At 34.4% G+C, this 20455-nt stretch overlaps 3 protein-coding genes and 1 non-coding gene across 4 annotated transcripts; 1 reads left to right on the top strand and 3 right to left on the bottom strand.

Moving 5' to 3' along the window:
- Window positions 1–7086: 7086 nt before the first annotated feature.
- On the bottom strand, window positions 7087–7233 carry K12H4.11. Its single transcript, NR_052487.1, has one exon. It is a non-coding gene; the product is annotated as an Unclassified non-coding RNA K12H4.11 (non-coding RNA).
- An 8097-nt stretch (window positions 7234–15330) lies between these two features.
- Window positions 15331–17962, top strand: K12H4.7 (Putative serine protease K12H4.7). The gene is made up of 8 exons (NM_066357.6): window positions 15331–15402; window positions 15919–16022; window positions 16071–16272; window positions 16316–16406; window positions 16452–16687; window positions 16735–16870; window positions 17137–17756; window positions 17806–17962. Exons 1-8 carry the CDS (start codon window positions 15372–15374, stop codon window positions 17916–17918), a joined length of 1533 nt encoding a protein of 510 aa, NP_498758.2. The 5' UTR covers window positions 15331–15371; the 3' UTR covers window positions 17919–17962.
- On the bottom strand, window positions 17951–18700 carry mals-1 (Mitochondrial Assembly of ribosomal Large Subunit). Its single transcript, NM_066356.5, has 3 exons — window positions 18415–18700; window positions 18202–18363; window positions 17951–18157 (listed from the first exon to the last, which is right to left on the bottom strand). Exons 1-3 carry the CDS (start codon window positions 18697–18699, stop codon window positions 18032–18034), a joined length of 573 nt encoding a protein of 190 aa, NP_498757.2. The 5' UTR covers window position 18700; the 3' UTR covers window positions 17951–18031.
- A 99-nt stretch (window positions 18701–18799) lies between these two features.
- On the bottom strand, window positions 18800–20378 carry K12H4.3 (Ribosome biogenesis protein BRX1 homolog). The gene is made up of 5 exons (NM_066355.9): window positions 20251–20378; window positions 19674–20126; window positions 19462–19600; window positions 19185–19408; window positions 18800–19041 (listed from the first exon to the last, which is right to left on the bottom strand). The coding sequence occupies exons 1-5, from the start codon at window positions 20365–20367 to the stop codon at window positions 18916–18918; spliced, it is 1059 nt and encodes a 352-aa protein (NP_498756.1). The 5' UTR covers window positions 20368–20378; the 3' UTR covers window positions 18800–18915.
- Window positions 20379–20455: the final 77 nt, after the last annotated feature.

Here is a 20455-nt window from a genome sequence, read left to right as displayed (position 1 = left end):
CAGGAGGACATATAGAAGTATACTTCAAAGTTTTCAAATCACCATGACTCCTAAACATTTCTCCTTTTTTAGTTTCTTCTCCCTTGACACTTTCGTTTTAGAATATAAATAAGAAAAAGAAATTGTGTGAAAAGAAGAATATCGGAAGAAACATTAATTTTTCATCGTATAAATTTGAGAGAAGAGAAGAATCTTATGCACTTGGCAGAACAATGGACGAAGATTGAATTCTTAATTTCGTCAACGTCTTCTTTTTTCGAAGAACATTCTAGAAAGATTTTGAGATTTGTACTTATTTTTTTTCTGATTTTTAAAATTTTATATTAAATTCTCGAAAAAATGGCTGAGCTTTTATTTTCCAGTTAAGTTTTTCTAAATTCTTATCTTTGTGTATACTTAGGATCATTGAAGCAATAACGCCTGTACGTACGCAACCTGGTGGGCCGCGTCAGCATAAACTCTAACATTTTCAGTCATTTTTGTACCTACCTACCTGTGCTTTGAAGAGTTTTTGCTAAAAGTCATAACTCGTAGGAAACTAGGTGGTAAACTAGGCGTAGGTCGCATTGAAAGCGAATCTTTTTGGTTTTTTGTAAATATTGATTTTGATCCCTAATTGTGGTTTTTTCCAAACTGTGAAAGCTTTTTCAAACACTAGGGTTCATGAAGTTTTGAGCATCGCAGGCATAGAGGCATTTTCGCAGTCTGCACTGTCAAAAGAATTCCAGATGCACATTGAATTTTCAGAAGAATATATTCAAGTAGTTTTCTTAGAAAATACAGAAATCAAAAGCATATCCTATAAGTTTCTGTAGTGCTGTTAAAGTACTTAAGATCTATGCTATAGAATCTCAGAGCTTCTTAGATGATCTAAGAAGTTATCCCCTTACCATCTAAGACATCATGGTAAGAAAATGGGATGATTAAGAAAAGAGAAGATCTTATAAATCAGTAGATCCGACTCAGCAGGTTGTATCGTACTGGTTATGAATCCTCATCATCTTCCAAGAGGGCGGACAAAAAGAAGTGGGCGGAGCTTGCTTCTTAGGTTAGAGAGACATAGAGAAAGTGAGAGTTGGGGCGAAGCGATGAAAAGGCGGAGTTTTTGAAAATCGACGATTGGACAGCCAAGTACTGAGAGAACATAGGGGAAATGGGATGCAAAATGCAGGAAATTGGAAATGACTTCTAAAAATGTTTTCAGATTTTCAGAAAGAAAAGTTATTAACAATTTAAGATTTTCGAACTTTTTACAAATAAAAGATATACCAAAAGAATTTAGCAATGAAGTTTTCAGAGAAATTTCTTAGAAAGCTACAAGAAAACAAGTTTTTCGGAAGCGAAAACATCATTTGAAACTCAACTACAAACCTCTTAAAAGATGTTCTGAAATGTTTTCAGTGTATTTTTAACTGGTTATTTTTAGTAAGTTCTGTAAAATTTCTTCAAAAGTGATTATTTTAGTTTTTAATGATTTCAAAATTGTGTAGAAAACATTCTTCAAGCTTTTTCAATCAGAATTTTTTGTCTGCAAGAAAATGTTTTTGACGCAATTCTACGAACTTAATATTAGCGAAAAATATGCACTGAAACAATTTCAGATTGAAATTTCAGGGGGTAAACCGACTTATTGTCCTTGTGCGGTACTTGTGAGAAATGAAATGAAACGATCAACTGGTGGTAAAACTAAAATCAGTTAAATGTTCTCAAATTCATGTTGAATCAATATTGAAGAAAAACACTTCAATCCTTAACATGTGATCTGAAATTACAAAATAAGATGACGAAAAGAAAAGAAAAAAAATCTGAAAACAAATCAAATATCAAGAGAGTGAATCATAAGCCATTTGTTGATGAATAAAGAAGAAAATCTTTTTAAAATTGAGGTTCAATTTGAAATTAGTAAAGCTCAAGGGAATATACCGATGATGTATGAGTTCGGGAAAGTTTCAAAATTTGCAGAAACACGTATTCGAAAAATTCAACATATTCACGTTTAAAATATTTATGCAGCTGTAGTACTTAAATTTTCTGGACAAACTGAAGCTTCAGTAAAATCTTGTAGCACAAATATTGTTCAGAACATTTTTCCTGAATGTTCATTGAAAGACGTAGAAAATAACATGCTTGAAGTTAGAAAATGAGTTTTTTTTTTAAATTGATAGACCGAGAAATGAGATGCCGCAGTTGAGTAATAATGGTATAAAAATTATGGATTTCAAAATTTCTCTGACAGCTACGATATGGTTTATCTGTTCAATTGAATCGCAACATCAATCCAAACTTCATAACTATAATTTTGATGTTCGTGAATGTTAACGAAGTTTGGGCTTGCTCAGAGGGAATTTAGAATTTATCTAGAAAAAGAGAAAACCATTATTTTCCACCAAACCACAAAGCTCATCAAGTATCATTTGAAATAAAATGCTCACTTACCTACAATCAAAATCTTATTCTCAGCTTAAGCTAAGCTTCACCAATTGAGTTGCCCCTGTCGTCAAATAAAAAGACGTACCTAGCCAAAAAGGAGCAATTATGTTCTCTAAGAAAAAGCACTGCTAAATAACAAAAAGGCTTGACAGCAAATTAGTGCCGCCCGTCTGTCGGCAACACCTCCTCCTTTCCTACAGTAATCGTCTCCCCCATCTCGCGCTACAATAGACACAGATTAGCCCGCCCATTCTACAGGTAAGGCAAGGCGAAAGCCTAGAAGCGGAAAAAGAAGAAATAGCGAGTGTCTCGTACTGTGTGTTTGTGAGCAGCTAAACAAAGCATGTGACCTTGTACCGTTCATCCATGCGCTTTCATTTCAATTTGAGACTCACTAATACAAAGAAATGAGACATTTAACAAAGTAAAGGAAGTGAGGAGGAAAATACAGTATTCCGATAGTAATCAGGTAAGGATACTGTAGAAATTAAAGATGACAGTCTTGAGAAAAAATATAACATTACTTAATTGAATTCATAAACCCTTCTGTCTTTAAAGTTAAGAAAACAAGAATCATAGTTTTTCATTGATAAGTATTTTTTCTTTATATTTTTACCAAAAATCCAAAACTGAAATGACGTTGGTTACTTTCGATATCACCTTTCCTAATTTGTTCTATCAAAGATCTCTGTTTAATCTTATTCATTTCTTCTCCAAATATCGAAAATTCACTATTTAAAGCCCATGGGACACCCAACCTAGAAATAAGCATTTCTAAAGAATTTTCTTGCCACCCGGCTTTTTCTTCAGTGCCATCCCGTAACCAAACCCGAGAACCGATCAATCTTAGCATACACAAAAACAAATTGAGATATCCGAGGAAAGATGCTCAGCGTTTAGGTGACAGGTATGGTTAGACGGTAATTTGATAACACACCTGTTCATATAGAATTCAAATAGATCTCTCCTCTCAAGCTTATTCAAAGGAAGAGCGATGCCGGGGGAAAGCGTGAATCAATAAACAAATCATCGCGAAATTAAATTTCAAAAGAAAAGGATTCCAGAATAAATTGGTGAATCTGTGTCTAATAGATTTAGAAAGCGATATCTCAGAGCTTCTGAGATCAGAGAGTAAAAATCTTAGATTTGGGTCATACTTCTGTTTACTGCCATGCCATATGAAACTTCAGATCCTTGTGAATTTTCGCACCTCAATAAGCAAGGCAAAACCATGGGACCAGTAGCTTCATTTGAAACTCCCCCGATTCACTCATTTTTCTTCTTCAATCAAACTTTTTTCCACAAATGCTTTTCCTCGTTTCTTGGGGCTCTTTTATTTATGCATATTGCATCTCTAACTGCTTCTCAGGTGACACCTTTCTCTCCCGTCATTTCTAGGCCAATTGAAAAGCGTCTTCCTCTCACTCATTAGCTCTCAGGGGAAACAAAAAATATTTGTTTATTTCTTCAAAGTGATAAATTTTTGAGAGCGAAGAATAAAATGAGTAAGTGATTAGACTATACAGAGGAATGCTCAATTGTGGGAGGAGATGGTGTCATAGAATTCAGACAAAAATTGATGTTTCTAACAAGTGTTAAGAAAACTTCTAAGGAGATCTTAAAGAAGGGGTAATGGTTTGGGGTTCTTGCTTCTATACACTCAAAATGCTCCCAAATGACTGAATTTCATAACGAGTTTATTCGAAAAGTTCTCAAAAAACGTTGATGCCGATTCAAATTATTTGAAAAAAAAGACACCGACGAGCATGAAAAATTTTGTATCAGCTTTGTCATGAACTTTGAATGAAAACTTTAACTGGGACTCTATGAAAATTGAGGCTGGCGCAATTCTAATTTCAAACATCTACAGTAAGCAAAAATCGCTCTAAGAATGAAATTCCCGTGACGCCACATGCCAATGTTTACTTTAAAAGTTTGAAGACTCTGAAATATGTAGGTAAGTAATCCAATTCCATTCAGAAATTTATTTGTATATATTCCGTATGTTATGGGAAGGATTCACTTCTCGGATGCGCTTCTTCTGTTTCACATAAAATAATTGAATAGGTAAACTTATGATAGCTTTCTTTTCAATTTTAGGAGGGAAATAAATGCAAGAAACGCACTATAAATGACATTTTTGAAAGCACCGGAACATATTGCTCGTATCCTGTTTCGTTTCAAAAAGTGTCTGAAATACCATATTTGTTTGACACACCAGAAATTGAAAGTTTTACAAAGTTCCTGAGATGCCATTTAAGATGATTAGATGAAAGTAAATTTAAAATAATAGTTGAACCTAACTTGAGAAAATGTTGAAATTATGAGTGGGAAACCTGGGCCTAGAGTTTAATTCAGATAAACAATAAAAAACTTTGACAATTTTCCATATTGAAACCAAGACAAGTATTCATTTAAATTCGGAAATTTCTTCGAGATACCTCCCACGAAAGCTAATCTAGGGACCCTTATGGCCGAGGGGTCATAAAATGGAAATCTTCTTCTTCTCCTTTCCGATTCTCCTCATTTTCTTGCACCATTTGTTACTCCGTTCCCTTGTCACTCAAATACACTCAAATTACGAAGAAATTGAGGGAAAAAAGGAGTAAATTATCCCCGAATTGGACCGTATCGGATTGACAAATCCCACCACTTCTCCATCTCTCACTCTCTACACACATCTACAGTAATCAGAGGCGCCCGGCGACGATGTCTTCTTTCTCTGCACCGTCCACAATTCATGCGCTCTCTCGTTTCTCACTTCGGAGGAAATGAAGAGTGACGAGAAGATGGGTGGCAATATAAGAGCATCAAGTTAGGATATTTGGGTTATGTTACATGATTTACCTTGAGTTGCTAAAAAGACGAGAGATGGGCTAATGGTTGCATCAACGCTCAATTGACAATTGAAGGGATATCTAACATAAGTGTAGGGAGAGTGGAACGCGTCAAGGTTCTGGGAACACAAGACTTCAAAAACCACAATTCCCCTAGGCATTTCAGGGAACTCATACCTCGCCTGGCTAACGCCTACGAAGTAGTTCTACCGGGCGCGAGAGGCATCCCATAACGCCTTGAAAATCATGCAGAAACTCTTCCTTGATGAATAAGGGTGCAACTTATCTTATGATTTGTTGATTATTTTAAATTTTGTCTGTAAGTTCAAGAAGAATAAACTGAGTCACTTCCTGGTGTCTACGTTTCTTTCTCTAATTTATCCTACCTCTCCATTTTCTTTTGAAAAGAGTTGTGATCTACTCACATGGCTTGCATACATTTAATTTCAAATAAAAATTGAAGTTGACTTCAAGAAGATAAAGAAAATTGAGAAGATGAAGAAAGATGAAGGTGTTGACAAAAGAAGACGATAATAATTACCCAAGGGGAAATTATTATGAAGAGAGTTATATAACTGAGAAAATGAGAGGACGGGAGCTGAGATGAGCAGATGAGAGCATCACCAACGACTTCCAATAATAAATAATAGGCCGTCTTTTCTTCAACTTAATATTTCGAGATGCTTGAGGTCTTTATGGAAAAAAAATGGAAGTTTGAGTTTAAAAATTAAAATTTTGAGTTGCAAAAATGGTTTTGGGAATCAGTGAGCCAAATTATAAAAATTTTCAAGAATACACCGTATTTCCTCTATCAGTTCCCACTTTGAAAATTTATTATTCAGTTTATTATAGAGGAATGGGCTTCCGAAATCGAGCAGTATGGTGCAAGACTACGTTGGGTACATTTTAGGACTGGATCTCTAACTAGCCCTAATTTGGAGCGTGATCTTTTATCGTTGTGTTATTATCACTTTATTCTAGAATATTTCCGTCATTCTTCCCCCCATGTGCTCATCTCAATTCTTGTTTTCCCTTTCATTGAAAATGGGAAGTTCACTCAAAGACCAGTCTTCTTTATACGCCTCTAAGCAATCGGATTTCACTTGTCAAATGATTACCGTACTCCATCTATTTCTCTCTTTTAGTAGGTAAACCGAAAAGAGAAAGGAGAAAAGTAGCGGTAACCAGCAGTACATCAGGTATCCGATTATTATGACAATTTGGCTGAGGCGTCTCTGTATAAAACTTATTATCGGGTTGAAAGTTTGTGCGGGCAGTGAAAAGACTGGTAAGAGAGAGATGGGAAGACACAGGAAATCTGGTACTTATCCATTCGTTTTTCAACCCTTTTTCGGATATGAGATATGTTTGAGGGAGGATTGGGGGAAACGAGAAAGTTTTTGGATTTATTTGAGAAGCGGTGAGAGAGAGACAAAGGCGATTAGTTTGATTTAGATAGGTAAATACCTGGTTTTGGTTTTGTATTAAAATTGAGAATTCGAAATGGAACAATATCTTCGAGGGGAATACATTTGGAGACTATAGAATTTGGAGACTATTTGGATATCATTTTTGTAACTGAGAATAGAAGAAATTTTCACGGATTCAATTAATCTAAAAAAAACCGTCTATGAACAGACGATAACACATTTTAGTCAATGGTGCAAAATTGAATTCATGCTCTATAAATTTATCGGTAATAAGTTTGCCTGTATCTCTTCCATTTTTGGGGCCCGAATAGGGAAAGTTGCAATTGTTTTTCTTCTCGCAATAACTTTTGGGGATCAAAATCCGACCACCTCAAACTTAACATGCAAAAATGCGTTATCAAGAGTCCAGAAACCTTGAAATCTTCGTCATAGTTTTCTATCTTATGACCAAGACATTTTGCGAAAAATTTTTTCAATTTCCTGTAGCACTTAGTATCAATTGTCGCAAGGAAATTGAAAATGATTTGAAGTGTATAGGTATATTAGAGAGTTCCGGTTGCTCTAACTTACTTATTCATTTCTCTTTCTGCACCTTTAGTACATTGGAATTCCAACCGAGAGTTCAAGTGTTATGTTCATTGACTAAGAGGAGGAGGTGAGGATTATTACAAGTAGAAATGAAGAGATTACAAGAGGATATTTGAATTGAGAACAAGGGATCATGAGATACTGTAGATAACTTAGTTACATGTTAAAGTGAAGATTGAGTGTATGCAAATTGAAAGAGCATCTGAGAAAGTACTAACTTTGAAGAAATATAGGTACCTCGGGAGAAAACTAACAACTGGATTACTTGCAAAAAAAACTGATAGAACATAATCTAAAATTATCGAACAGAACTGTAAAAAAATTTGAGCTTTTTAAACAATTTTCTAAATTTTTTCAAACGGGTGATTTAATTGATTTTTTGTTGCTTTTCTTCTATTTTCTTCTAAAAAATATAATAATTTTCTGTGATTTTAAAACACTTGACGACCATTATAACGGTTCTACAAGCTGAAAACTTGTTATAAATTCATAATTATTCCAAGACGGTAATGATGTAATACAAAAAATTCTCGAACACTACTCTACCTTTATTTTAAAACATCTTAATGATTTCGTTTAATTTAACTCTAAAAAATAAGATTACAGTAACCAAGCACCTCTACCAATAACTGGGCATCTAATATAAATCATATTTACTCAATTGGAGCGTAGAACAAAAGGAATACGGTACTCTTATTCTTAAATCTATATTTGAAGCGTGACTTGATAATTGAAGCAGTACGGTATTTTCTTTTCACTCCACAAAATCTATTCTTCGGAACCTTAACCGACATATCTAAAACAGTATTTCTTTTTGGTATCTCACTTGATTTCCGGCGTATAATTGTAACCTGCATGCTAACATGTTCAAATCTCGCGCTCGCGCACCTATGCAGTAGCACAATTATCGGAATTCTGGGAAGCATGGCCTCTAATTATTGTGTGTCCCACCAAACAAACAAGGGTGTTAGTCGAGCGGCTGTCACCTTGAAAAAGGAACGGTCAATTGTTAATTGAGAGAAAAGGTGTAATCACAGAGAAGGCTGAATTAGTGGTATTGTTCTTTGATTTATAATAAGTTTTTACGCGGCTATTAAGAATTCCAAAGGTGCAGATAGCAGTGAAAATTGTATGACACTGTGCAAAATAGAGCTTTCCAAGGCTGAAATCATCAGAGGTGAAAACAAATTCTACCAAGTAATGATCAGTATCTTAAGATTACTAGTTAACGATATTTCGTAAATGATCTTTTTAAGTATTGGAAAATCTAGAATTTTCATGGAAAACTATTGTGGTATTTGGAATTAGGGTGTCAAAAACCTCTACTTCAAATTTATCATAATTTATCGCGGTTTGAAATATTGGTCGGCTGCTTTCCAATTCAGAACCCATTTTCCCCACAGAAAATCGACGCTTTGGGGAGTGTGGAAAAACTGTCGCAGAGAACTATTAGTAACACTAGAAATTGAGATATAAGAGTCACAGGTCTCATGAACAAAGTAATCAAATGATAAATTAGATGAATAACACCAGGAATCGCATAGCAACGGACTCATTCAATCGCCTGTTGCCGGTTGCTGGAACGACTTGCGACGAGCTTTTTAAACTTGCTCGCGAGAGATATTAGACAGGAAAATGAGATAAAACATAAGAAACATGATCTGGCCCGGCCGGATTTAAGGATTTTCCTGGAGCCGAACTTTGAAAAATTACAGTTGCTCCAGATGTCTCAATAAACTTTTTCTTCCTGTTATAGATTTTAGGTAAAGTGTTTAGCAACTTGATGCAATTATTATACATGTTATATATTTAAGAGCATGACGATCTTTCTTTGAGTATAATTTAGAAGAATATCCCTTTAAAGTGAATCGGTTTTAAATAATTGATTAGGACAAGAAAAAGGAAATGTTTGTGTGGAAGACGAGTTACTTTAGTAGATTGAATGGATGCGGTGTTGCTCATCCCTTAACTTGACATTTTCAAACATTTTGGGAAGCCAATTTCTGAGAGCAAGCATGTACACATGAATGATTTCTGAATTCTCAATTTGAATTTCGAAAATTCTGAAGTAATTCTGAAGGCAAGGATTCCGAATTCTGAATTCAGATATTGGAGTTAATCACGGTATACTGTAGGTTTGAGGTGGGTACGACAACAAAAACAAGACGATGTGCGGGTAAAAGGTGCCAGATGTTAGTAGAAATATGTGTGCTACATTATTTATAGAAGAATGCGTTCAGTTTTTCAATTTCGCCGAAAAACAAAGCGTTCCGGTTAAGATGATGTTGATGGAGCGGAAAATTTGAGGGAAAATGGGAAAGAAAGTGAAGTTACGGTAGGTCTTACTCACAAGAAGTGAAAGCAGGGACAATAGAGAATTATGAGGCAAGTACTCAATGACTCCTAAATTATTAATATAAGTTGTTTGTACAATTCCATACCTAGACTATGGCACACTCTAAATCCTTCTAATAAAATAATATCTGCTAGGATAAGGTGCAAGCCAAGGCTCGGTGGTCCATTTAACTTCCAGAAATCGCCAAATTGCGTATCTTCAAACTGGCGTATCTTGAAAATTACACGTCTAGAAAACAAATGTTCAACTAACAAAATGATCAGAAATATTTTTTCTTTAGTTTGAATAATTTGAAATGAAATTGGGATATTGGGGCGGAAAAATATGTTTTCAGAAAGCTGAGAACACGTTATTTACGAGTTTCATGTTTATTTTTGATTTTTCTGAAAAGACCTGAAATTGAAACATGAACCTAATTTAGATTCTCACGTGACAATCGTTTAATAAGGAATTTGATCAGATTTTTTTCAATTGGTTTTAAGCAATTACTAAATGTCACGTGACAATCAAAATTAGGTTCATGTTTTGATTACAGGTCTTTTCAGAAAGGAAATAATTAAAAATAAACATGAATTTCGTAAATAACGTGTTCTCAGCATTCTGAAAATATATTTTTCGACCCCAATATCCCAATTTCATTTTTTTTGTCATATTTCGAAAAGCAAAAGTCCAATTTCATTTTTCGGGGCGGAGGACGATTTTCGAGATCTACATTATTTCTAAAAATTTTTTGTTGGAACTTAATAGAGCACTAAAAATGATTACGTTTCGTCCAAATTTCAAGTTTTTCCGTAGGATATGGAGAGTTTTATAGGCGAAACTGGATTTTTCAGAAAACGGCCTGTAACTTGGCTAAACATGAAAATATTTTTTTAAAAACTTGCAACTGATAAAATGTGGTAAAATATTTTTCAATTACAAATTAACAAAATGTTTTTACTGAAATTCAATGGATGTTGAGTTATGACTGCTCCAACAGAACAGTTCCCAAAATTTTTAGTGGCTTTGGGTAAAATGCCTTTGACTCTGGGTAACTGAACAAATAATGGGAGTTTTGCAATGAAAAATAATTCAATCTAAAGTAGAAATGTTTTTGACCATTTTGTTAGTTGAACATTTGTTTTCTAGATATGTCCTTTTCAAGATACACCGGTTTGAAGATACGCAATTTAGCGAGTTTAGGAAGTTATTTGAATCACCGAGCCTTGGCTTGAACCTTTTCCTGGCAGAAGTTATTGTATTGAAAAGAACTTAGAATGTGTCTAGCTATTAAATTAGTTTGCTATTTGAAGAAATAAGAATTGATTGGAAATAGGCCCAAAACAACACGATAACTTATTCATTTCAAATAAGTTATCCATCATAATCGTCTTTCCATTTTCATATTCCTAATTATCCTACTCTTTCATCTTTTCAACAACCGATCTGAGACAAGAAATGAAAGAAGCATACTACAGTAACCCTGAATTTCTCTCAACCTCTCTTCTTTTTCTCAGTGTCGGTTTATTAGCAAGAATTTAGTGAGGAAATATATGGAAAGATTGAGAGAGAGAGAACCACCCCCACAACACGAATATTGACTTATCTTTGTGGAGGAGAAGCAGATGTGCTAACGGAGTAAAGAGAAAAAGAGGAATGATGAGGAAAATAGAAGGAACCATTAGACAAATATGAGGTCATCATTCATTCAATACGGTTTGATTTTAGAAAGGGACTATCTACTCAGTTTTAGGAAATGTTTCTAAAAAGCAGTGATTGACTGTGCATTTGTAAAAATTATTGCACATCGCATGTTTTCAACTTTCAACAATGAGAAATTACCAGGTTTTACAAAACTACGAAAAAATATATATATAAAAGGCAAATTAAAATTCCCCGATTCAAATGTTAAGTTTAAGTCCCCAACTTCGAGGAATCTTTGTTTTTTCTTTCAAAAATTATCAGAAGAAATTAAAGAATACAAGAACAACTAGTAAATAGTTCCAAGAAGAAAAAGATTTTATTCAATATTTGCCTCTGTTGTAACTATTAACAAGAATAAGGAGATGTCAATTGCAGGAATATCAATCTCAGATATTAAAAGAAAACATAATCTTCAAAATAAATTAAGAAATGACGAGAAATAGAAAGGAAGATGGGTAGCCATCAAATTCAGAAGCTTTATTTCTTAGCCGTAACTTCTAAGAGTTTGAATACGTATTATTGTATCATGTAAAACTTTATTTGCTGATTTTGGCAGTAATGTAGTAAATTATAGGCAATTTTTGAAATTGGTTAGCTTCACTCAACATATTGTAAAATTTAAAAGTAATTTACTTGTTGATAATTTATTCACTATTAACAGAAAAATATTGCATTTTAACGGTCGCTTAAATTTAGTTTGAAGGTTGATAATCTAAATATTGTGACGCCTGTATAAATGGTCAAACAATTGATATTATTGAGGTATTGTGGCTTCTTCAGCCATTTTCAACCGTTTTAATATTTTTAAAAAAGTTTACCACAATACCAATATCAACTGTTTGATCCCTTATACAGGTGTACCTTCTGCTCCTTTGTTTTTGAAAAATGACCAAAATGCACACTTTGTCTATTGGAAAGATCAAATGAGCAATTATGAGATTATTTTATCCACCGAGAGAAATAGATGTCTCGTGGTTAAAAAAGATGTAGAAGCATTATTCTCGTTTGCCTAATTTAAAATTTGATAAATTTTTTAAAGAAATTCGAAATTCATTTTGAGTTATATGTTTTTGAGCAATATGTGTTCATAATTTTCAGACAAAGTTTTGTGAACAGCCAATTTCCTAAAACGTTAAACTTTTTGAATAATTTCAAGCATCGCTGCCAAGTACAATGTTTAAAAACAAATAATTGATCCAAATAAAAATATAAAGAAGAACAAATAAATTACGTTCAAGACTACAATATGTGAAGTGAAAGTTTTTACAATGATTTTTGCTAATTTTAGCACTGGTTTTTTTTAAACTTCCTTACTGATATTGCAATATTCATTTTTCGATGCCAAATGGTCCATTCAAACGAATCAACTTTCTACAGTAACCCACTAGACCCATTCAAATGTATCAAACTCTCAAGACAATACCGATGGTTTCGCCGAAAAAAGTTCAAAAGCGAGACCGGAAGTAGCTAATCGTATCAAGTACAATAGATCCAATGCTCCTTCAGAAAAGAGTGAGAATAATTATGTATTCACAAGAGGGAGCATGCATCCCGACAGTATTGTCTCCATGTCTCAAGAGCTAATTACCATTTGTAACAGGTATGAGAGGAGGATGTGTTAAACAAGAGAAGATACTACAGGTCAACCGGAAAATCAATTTTTCTTTCTTTGTTTGAATTTTCTTAGAAAATATGATCAGGTGTAGGGATGGCAACACCCGACAAAAAGAATTGAAACGTTTTCATTAGCAGAAACAGTGCAAAAACTGAAATTTATTAGCCTTTCTGATTTTTCAGATTTTCAAATAGTTTCTGATCAAATAAAATTAGGATATTTTTGATTGAATGAGCAAATACACAACTTTTCTATAATTTTCTAAAACGTTGAAAATTCCTAACAAAGTTCAAAGATAACTTATTTTTATTTAACCGCAAACTGCAATTTTTGAACTGCTCAGTCGGCAAAACCTCACATAATATTACAAAAAAGAAACCCCGAAAATGTATACTTTGGCCACACATATTTCTGAAAATTTGTGAAATTGAGAAGTTGAAAAATCAAATCTCCATAAAAACCCCTTCGGTAAGTGTTCATAAAACAATTATTTTGTCAAAAATTTTCCAGCAACTTATACAATAGTAGATAATTATGAAAATTGAGAAATCACGTGATATCCAACTCTCTTAGTCTCAATGCAGCAACAAATAAAAATTCTCATCAACCACCGTAACCAACTATTTTTATTATCTCAAATCCCAAGTTCCCATACCATTAAAACTCGAGACTGTGCACATAATTGGATTGGATACTTGTGAAAAACTGAGTTGTATCTTACACATTCCACTCTTTCTGTTTTGGACAAAAAAATAGTGGGAAATTTATGTTTGAATAGAATTCGATAAATACATGTGTGTGGATTTTTTCGAAATTGGAAAATATTTAGTTTGATATTTTGTAATCATTTTCACAATTTTTTAACACGTTAAAAAACAAAAAAAAAGAATATTAAAAACCAAAACCAAATGAAGAAAAATCTGTACGAATAGAAAAGTTGCATAACACCCAAGAATAATAATAATTGGCTAAAGATGGAGAATTTAATAGTTGCGTGACGGCGGAACAAAACTAGATGACCATTTAGACGGTTACTCAATATATTTAATTGCACTTTTTATGAAGATGCTATGGTTTTTCAATGTTTTTTCTCTTTTTGAACTGTCTCGTATTGCAAGTTATGGCTAACGGAATCGAAAGTTTGAAAGAAAAAGGAAAATGGAAGATTCTTGATGTTTGCTAATATATCGTATTCTCTAAGGATTCCAACAAGAAATGCATCACGTTCACAGTTTGGAAATACAAGTTCTACCGTATTCTACCATAATTTCATTTCTCAAGCATTTTTTTTCCAAATTTCAATGTATAAAAAAGACACAACGCAAGACTTGCATCAACACCCAGGTGGTCTCTAACTGCCCTTTTTTTCACTTTTTTACCTCGAGAATTTTGGGAAAAAAAGTTGAAGGAGTGTCAAGACACATCTTTGGTTATGTAACTATTGCGTAATCGAGACTTTAGGCAGCATTCACGTAATTTGGAAATTTAGAATTAAATTCAATATGTAGAAATAAACGTTTGAAAGCTAGCAAATTATAGAGGGAAATAATATTTTTAGAGTTTAGATTTCTGTGAGAATTCTTGACAAATTTTTAGCACCTACGATCGTGATGAGAAATCAAATCAATAAAAATTGGAACTTGCGAGAACATAGCGAGACCTTAATTCACCAATTTTGAACAAATGTCTCGATTTAAAACTTGAAAAACGGAGTATTGAATAGATGAGCACCTACCTCTCATCTCCTCAACCGGGAGGCGTGATGTGGCTAGTGTTTGCGAACAACGGAAAAGAAATAAGATTGAAGAAGGTAGAATAGAAGAAGAAGTCAAGTGAGAGCAGGTAAAACAGTTCAGTGCACATATTTATGGAAAATGATGGAATGGAGAAACGGAATTTTAAAAAAATTTGAAATGATGACTGGCTTGTTGCAAGTGTTTTTCGAAGAATACCGTATTTCCTCTATTAGTAATTTATTTATTCAACCAACTTTTCCTTTTATTTTCTTCCATATCCTGACAGAAAATGCTTAGGTATGATGTTATGAATATGGAAATTTTATTTTTGAAAAGATTATATTCAATTTGATAGTTCCAGTAAACAATTAAACGTTTCGAATTCCAACTTTTTATTGATCTTTGCAGTTTCTCTGAAATTGGCTTTGTTATTTTATTTTTCAAACTTTGGCCCAGTATTCCTGTAAACTAAGAACCCAGTTTGCAAGTACGTCAGTCTAAAAGATGATTTAGTATTTCGAATGTAGTTGTGCCACGAATCAGTAAAATCATCATTTAAATGTGATAGCGAAAACGGAATTGAACTCGCAAATCAGCGATAAATTATTTGATAAGGAAAAGTGTATAAGTGGGTGCTTATCAACTGAAAACTCTTGCTTTATTTCACTTTTTCTTTTTATTCTAGAAAGTGGAAACATGAAGACTCTTTTGGCAGTGCTACTGGCAGGTAAATTTAATTTTAAACATCGTTTTAGAATTTCTGTAGCTACTTTCTCTTTGAGGAGCTTAAAAGTGAAGTTGCCCAGATTCAATGCCAGTTCCGTAAATTTCATGAGTCGTTTTTTTCTAAAATTCGTGACCATTAGGCTATATGGCCAGAACATATTTTTATTACTCAAAATCTAAAAAAACAAATTATGAAGTCTCACATATTTTTCTGGAAATAAGGAATCTGGAAACTGTTTTCGACGGGAATATACTCTATCTAGACCTAGATCTAGTCTAGCCAATGTTCTCAAATGTTGTATTGTTGAATCTTTCAAAAGAATTTTCTACTAATCTTTACAACGAAATACACAAAATTTATAATTCGTGGATTCATTTTTATCGAGACGAGCAACTGTCTAAAAACTAAGGTTTCAAAACTGATAACATTATTTACCATCGAATTAATAAATTTTAAGTTCAGTTCTATGTTTACCATAGTTTCTGTAGTTTCACACTGAATAACTTAACATTTCAGCATGTGTGCTGACCCAGGTATTGTCTGCTCCAAGCAATGAGCAGCGTGTTCGTCGTAACATGATCCGTGGACGTCCACGTGGAGGAATGAAGAAGACTCCACCAGTAAGTGTTCAAACATCCAATGTACAGAACAAAAAAAGTCTATTCCAGATGTCTTCCGTTTCTCATATGATCAACTTTGACAATGTAGTCTCATCTACTTTCACTCAAACTCTTGATCATTTTGATTCTTCCGTCGGAAAGACTTTCCAGCAGAGATATTATCATAACAACCAATGGTACAAGGCTGGAGGACCAGCTTTCTTGATGCTTGGAGGAGAAGGACCAGAGTCTAGTTATTGGGTTTCTTATCGTTAGTTTACTTTTTTATCATACAAGACATTTTATTTTTAAAGCTGGACTTGAAATCACCAACTTGGCTGCCAAACAAGGAGCCTGGGTCTTTGATATTGAGCACAGATTCTATGGAGAGACTCACCCAACCAGGTATTTCTTTTTACGAAATAACTCCCTATTATTAATGTTTTCCAGCGACATGTCCGTACCAAACCTGAAATACTTGTCTTCTGCCCAAGCTATTGAGGATGCCGCCGCTTTCATTAAGGCAATGACCGCCAAGTTCCCACAATTGGCCAATGCCAAGTGGGTCACTTTCGGAGGATCCTACTCTGGAGCTTTGGCCGCATGGACTCGTGCAAAGCATCCAGAATTGGTGTATGCTGCTGTTGGATCCAGTGGTCCAGTTCAAGCCGAGGTTGACTTCAAAGGTTAAAAAGATACGCAGCAATTTACTTCCAATTACTTTCTATTTCAGAGTATCTTGAGGTTGTACAAAACTCAATTACCCGTAACTCAACTGAGTGTGCCGCCAGTGTGACCCAAGGATTCAACTTGGTTGCTTCTCTTCTTCAAACTTCCGATGGACGCAAACAATTGAAAACTGCTTTCCAGTGAGTTTATTATGATGTATGCTTACTAGTTAGCCAAAGCCAAAAACCTCGAGTGAACCTTCTGTATTCCCCCCATTCCTGCGCGTTTCAAACTGAATTAACCGCTCTAACTTTTTTGAAACTTTTCTCTGGAAGTTCCAGTCTCTACATAGTTCCTTTGTCAGCTATTCTAGTCACAAATGTTTTGAGAAGTGCGTATAACTTGGCGTGTTCATTCAATGCGTCAAATTGAAATATATATTGTAAAATAAGCAACAATTTTTCAGTCTCTGCCAAGACATTCAAATGGACGATAAATCACTCAAGTATTTCTGGGAAACAGTATATTCTCCATACATGGAGGTTGTTCAATATTCTGGTGATGCCGCTGGATCGTTTGCCACTCAACTCACAATTTCTCATGCCATTTGCCGTTATCACATTAACACTAAATCAACACCACTTCAGAAATTGAAACAAGTCAATGACTATTTTAACCAAGTCAGTGGATATTTCGGATGCAATGATATTGATTACAATGGTTTCATTTCTTTCATGAAAGATGAAACATTCGGAGAGGCTCAATCTGACAGAGCATGGGTTTGGCAGACTTGCACTGAGTTCGGATATTATCAATCAACTTCATCAGCTACTGCTGGACCATGGTTCGGAGGTGTAAGCAATCTTCCAGCTCAATATTATATTGATGAATGTACTGCTATCTATGGAGCTGCATACAATAGTCAAGAAGTTCAGACATCTGTAGATTACACTAATCAATATTATGGAGGAAGAGATAATTTGAACACTGACAGAATTCTTCTACCAAATGGAGATATTGATCCATGGCATGCACTTGGAAAATTGACAAGCTCGAACAGCAATATTGTGCCAGTTGTGATCAATGGTAATCTTGAACTTTATGTACAAAAATAGTATAATTACATTAATTCCAGGAACCGCCCATTGTGCTGACATGTACGGAGCATCCAGCTTGGATAGTATGTACTTGACAAACGCCCGCCAAAGAATCTCGGATGTTCTTGATGGATGGCTTCATGCTAATTAATTGTTATGGATTTTATGTTATAGAAATGAAAATTTGACTCTAATATTTCATATCAACGATATTACAAAAATAATAACAATAATCTAAATGTTATAAATAACAAAAGGAAAACATTATCGTCTCGGTGGCAGCAAAATCTTCTGTTTCTCCTCATCAATCTCGTCTAAGATCCGATCATCGCCAGCCCAAATTGCTTCCAAATCGTACTTCTCACGGCATTCTTCACTCATTACGTGCACCTGAAGTATAGGCATTAAAAAATATAATATGTAGGAAGTAATACCTGAACTCTTTCCACCTCACTGACATACCATCCATTGCTTCGTTTTGTGCTCCTTCGTGCATGTGACATGGATCCATTCGACACTCCGTCAATTTTTAGAAGAGATCGAAGATTTTCAGAAATTGCTGAAGCTTGTCGCGAATTGAATGCTGAGCAAATTATCTGAAAATATGAGATTAATTTTCTCCTTACTGAATTACGAGGATTAATTACCTTATGTGTATACGGTGTCATTTCTGTTTCTTCTGATTTTACAACAAATACATCTTTTGCTCTTTGATCAGTCAAAGCTCCGACCACATTCTCTACAAAATCAGCGTCTTCTGACAAATTCTGGCTTCTGAATCCTGTCCGTTTTGGAGGTTCTTGACTTGTTTCGTGACTGGAAATGATTCCAGTTGGCTCTAATTCTTCGAAATATTCCTCTTCGATATGCGAATTTTGAGCAAGATATCGTAACTGTAGAATTGGACGAAGTCGTGTGAATCGTGTAAGCATTCTGAAACGACATATTCTTGACAAAAGCATCTCGAGAAATTAGAAAAATAATAAATTTGAGTTGGTTTTGACACATATTTAGAAAAAAACAATTGAATTTCGCTTTGATAATTTTTTATTCAAAAAAGGCATAAAAAGATCAGAGTAAGAAACAACAGAGTAGCTTGAGATAAAAAATCAACAATAACAACAAAAATGTGATAAATTCAACAAAAATTAATCGGATCCAGTGTACTTTGATGCTTGGCTCTTCTTCTTGCGAACACGACGTTTCTCAATTTGAGCAGTGATCTGAGCAGCAGCCTCTGAGTCAGCAGCGGCATTGTTTTGTGTATCGAATTCCTGGAAAGGAAGATAAATTAAAAACTCGTTCAAATCGATTGTGGTACTTGGAAATAATTGTATAATAATTTTATAGTAAATATTATGACTGTATTTTGTCAAATTTGATTTTAATTTCATGTTTTTTATTTTCAAAATCGTACCTTTCCAACCAAATCAACAGTCTTTTCAGCGAGAATTTCTGTGACTTTAGCTTGTTTGATATTTGATGCTTTCACAGCCAACTGTTTCTCGATATACGAATGTTGTCCTTTACGGTGTTCACGGCGGATCACATTTGGAGAGACGTAGTTTGGGTTGTCGTACAGTACGGCTCCTTCGAATGAGCCAGCGAACAAACGAACCATTTCCAAAACGAAGCGTGGTCCTGAAGAAAAATGTTGTGCATGTAAATAAAAAGTATTCAAACTATATACTCACCAACTTCCTGAAGTTGAAGACTCTCATCAACAATTTGAAAATTGCGGAACCAGATTTTATCACCTTCTCCAACAGAAAAATTAAAGACGTGATCCACAAATGGCTGACTGCGTGGATGATGATGTGGTGTTCCAAGAGTCTGAAATTATTTTGTGAAAATTATAATTTTTTCTAACAAAATATTTATTCAAATTCAATTTTTACAAAATTACCTGCATAAGCACGGCCTTGATAAGCTTCAATTGTGGTTTCTTATCAAAAGCATCGTCAAATGAAAGGACTGGTCTTGAAGCTCTCAGACAATTTCCTGACATTTTGAGTTCCTTCATTGTATGCACATTGTGCACCAAGAATTTGATGGATGGCCCCTTCTCAACATTTGACATCCAGAGATAAGTGTCCTTTCTCTTACGACTTTCAAAGTACATTACTTTTGTGCAATTCTTCATTTCAGCAATCTCATTGAGAACATTCAGAGATTTCTGCTGATCCAGCTTCGAATCTCCTTTTGCATGTGGCAACAAATCCTTGATGTCCTTCATCAAATAACGGGTGCGAACGTCGGCTCCGCGGGAACAGAGCACAAGTACACGTTCGCGGTTTGTCCAAAGTTCCGCGCGTTTACGGGTCTCCTCAGTTGCTTGTTTTGGCTGATCATCATTGTCCTGAAAATGTTACAATTAATAATAAGATGGTATTAGATATTGAAAATAAATTTTTTAGACTTTCCAATTAGAATCTTGTTCCAAAAAAACCTTTTGGAAATTAAACTAGCTAATAAAGATTTACCGATTCATCAGAAGAATCATCAGAGCTCGAGTCCTTGGCTCCGGCAGCTTCCCATTCCATTTTCTGGTGCGCAGATTCCTCCTCTTGAACTTTCTTGATTTTCGAGAACTTGCCCATTATTTCTGATCCTGAAGGTTGTAATTTAAAATAATATGGAAGAGAGAAACGAAAATAAGTAAATATGCAAAGGGTGAAAGCAACCAAG

Source organism: Caenorhabditis elegans, chromosome III (assembly GCF_000002985.6).
Source record: "Caenorhabditis elegans chromosome III".
NCBI lineage: Eukaryota > Metazoa > Nematoda > Chromadorea > Rhabditida > Rhabditidae > Caenorhabditis > Caenorhabditis elegans.
This window is presented reverse-complemented; position numbering and strand designations above follow the sequence as displayed.

What these genes read in the sequence shown, in the direction of transcription:
- K12H4.7 (NM_066357.6), top strand. Translation starts at nt 15,372, where the DNA reads ATGAAGACTCTTTTGGCAGTGCTACTGGCAG. An exon ending in AGCCGAGGTTGACTTCAAAG is followed by an intron (nt 16,688 to 16,734) that starts GTTAAAAAGATA and finishes TTTCTATTTCAG; the next exon opens with AGTATCTTGAGGTTGTACAA. An exon ending in CAATTGAAAACTGCTTTCCA is followed by an intron (nt 16,871 to 17,136) that starts GTGAGTTTATTA and finishes ACAATTTTTCAG; the next exon opens with TCTCTGCCAAGACATTCAAA.
- mals-1 (NM_066356.5), bottom strand. Translation starts at nt 18,699, where the DNA reads ATGCTTACACGATTCACACGACTTCGTCCAATTCTACAGTTACGATAT. An exon ending in TGACACCGTATACACATAAG is followed by an intron (nt 18,364 to 18,414) that starts GTAATTAATCCT and finishes TCATATTTTCAG; the next exon opens with ATAATTTGCTCAGCATTCAA. An exon ending in GTGAGGTGGAAAGAGTTCAG is followed by an intron (nt 18,158 to 18,201) that starts GTATTACTTCCT and finishes CCTATACTTCAG; the next exon opens with GTGCACGTAATGAGTGAAGA.
- K12H4.3 (NM_066355.9), bottom strand. Translation starts at nt 20,367, where the DNA reads ATGGGCAAGTTCTCGAAAATCAAGAAAGTTCAAGAGGAGGAATCTGCG. An exon ending in TCAAGGCCGTGCTTATGCAG is followed by an intron (nt 19,601 to 19,673) that starts GTAATTTTGTAA and finishes AAATAATTTCAG; the next exon opens with ACTCTTGGAACACCACATCA. An exon ending in TCTTCAACTTCAGGAAGTTG is followed by an intron (nt 19,409 to 19,461) that starts GTGAGTATATAG and finishes ATTTTTCTTCAG; the next exon opens with GACCACGCTTCGTTTTGGAA.